The sequence below is a fragment of the Perkinsus marinus genome (assembly GCF_000006405.1).
Source record: "Perkinsus marinus ATCC 50983 genomic scaffold scf_1104296976118, whole genome shotgun sequence".
NCBI classification, from domain to species: Eukaryota; Perkinsozoa; order Perkinsida; family Perkinsidae; genus Perkinsus; species Perkinsus marinus.
Genome location: NW_003200509.1, coordinates 1 through 1,158, shown reverse-complemented (window position 1 = coordinate 1,158; position 1,158 = coordinate 1). Strand labels below are relative to the sequence as shown.

Here is a 1,158-nt window from a genome sequence, read left to right as displayed (position 1 = left end):
AAAATCCCCATTGTTAAGGGCTTCACGCTCTGTTCAGTTCCAGGTTAACTCACCTCAGCCATCGTTTCCTCCCGTTCCTCCTTGGTCATGCCCAACACAGTCCTCTCATTCACATCCTCCCCCGTCGCTGCTACTGTGGGCTTCCTCTGTGCCAAGGGGACCCTCGAGTCAGCCAACTTCTTCGACCGCCATGCTCTCAGCTTGGGCTTAGGGAAACCTCTACTACTACTGGCCAGGTCGGCCCGAGGTGGTGCCACCGGTACAGTCAACTGACACACGCCGTTATAAGAGTCGTGAAAATAACACGTCAACGTTACGTCAGGTTGCCGTTCGACGACTCTGTCATTCATAACCCGGTTTAAGGGCACATCCACTGACGACAACTCAGCTTCCTGCTCTGCCTTGTGAGCCTCCGATACGGCAGTCCCTATGAGTAATAGCGAACGATTTGCCAGTAGAAGGAATGTTTAACCAACCGAACGGTTATGTAAATTACGGTATGAAATTTCGGACGATGTGGTAGATTTCAACTGATGTTTTTTCCATCAAAATTGTTGAATAATTGTTCTTTTTTCGTGAATAACGTCAATTGAATTCGAGAACCAACATTTTACAACAATGTAAATTCATTGATGATGGTCCATAGTGGATATTCCCATTTTGGAATGTTAAAAGTCATCTCGAAAATATCACTTTATGAAATGGCTCCTTTCACACTATACTTCACCACTGAATTAGCGGACTAGACGAAAAGTTATGGAAATTGCCAACGGTGCCGCTGGCCGTCTCAATGGTGTGATCATTGAGACTTCGCCATCATCGCAATGATGACATCCAATGACAACGTCCGTATGGCATGGGCAACGTCGCCAGGGCATGTCGAGACCATACCCGCGATTACTTTCTTCTGTTGACGTACCAACGACATCAGACTTTCCCTTCTTTTCGCCTCCCACCCGCACCACAGTAGCTGCAGGCCTGTCCCCGTTCATAAACTCAGCCTGTTCCTTGAGTAAGTCCTCTTCGGATAACCATGCTGGCTTACGGGGCGGCATTATAGCACTTCAAGCACACTACAGTACGAAATCCCACTACTGCTGAACACAACACCGAGATCGCTGTCGATAACACGACTATGACCTTTGTAAGCGGCTGTAC

General features: G+C 47.8%; 1 protein-coding gene across 1 annotated transcript; it reads right to left on the bottom strand.

The window, feature by feature from the left end:
• Nucleotides 1–44: 44 nt before the first annotated feature.
• On the bottom strand, nt 45–1,055 carry Pmar_PMAR004277 (hypothetical protein; the record flags this gene model as incomplete). Its single annotated transcript, XM_002764802.1, has 3 exons — nt 45–269; nt 318–427; nt 902–1,055. The coding sequence occupies 3 exons, from the start codon at nt 1,053–1,055 to the stop codon at nt 45–47; spliced, it is 489 nt and encodes a 162-aa protein (XP_002764848.1).
• Nucleotides 1,056–1,158: the final 103 nt, after the last annotated feature.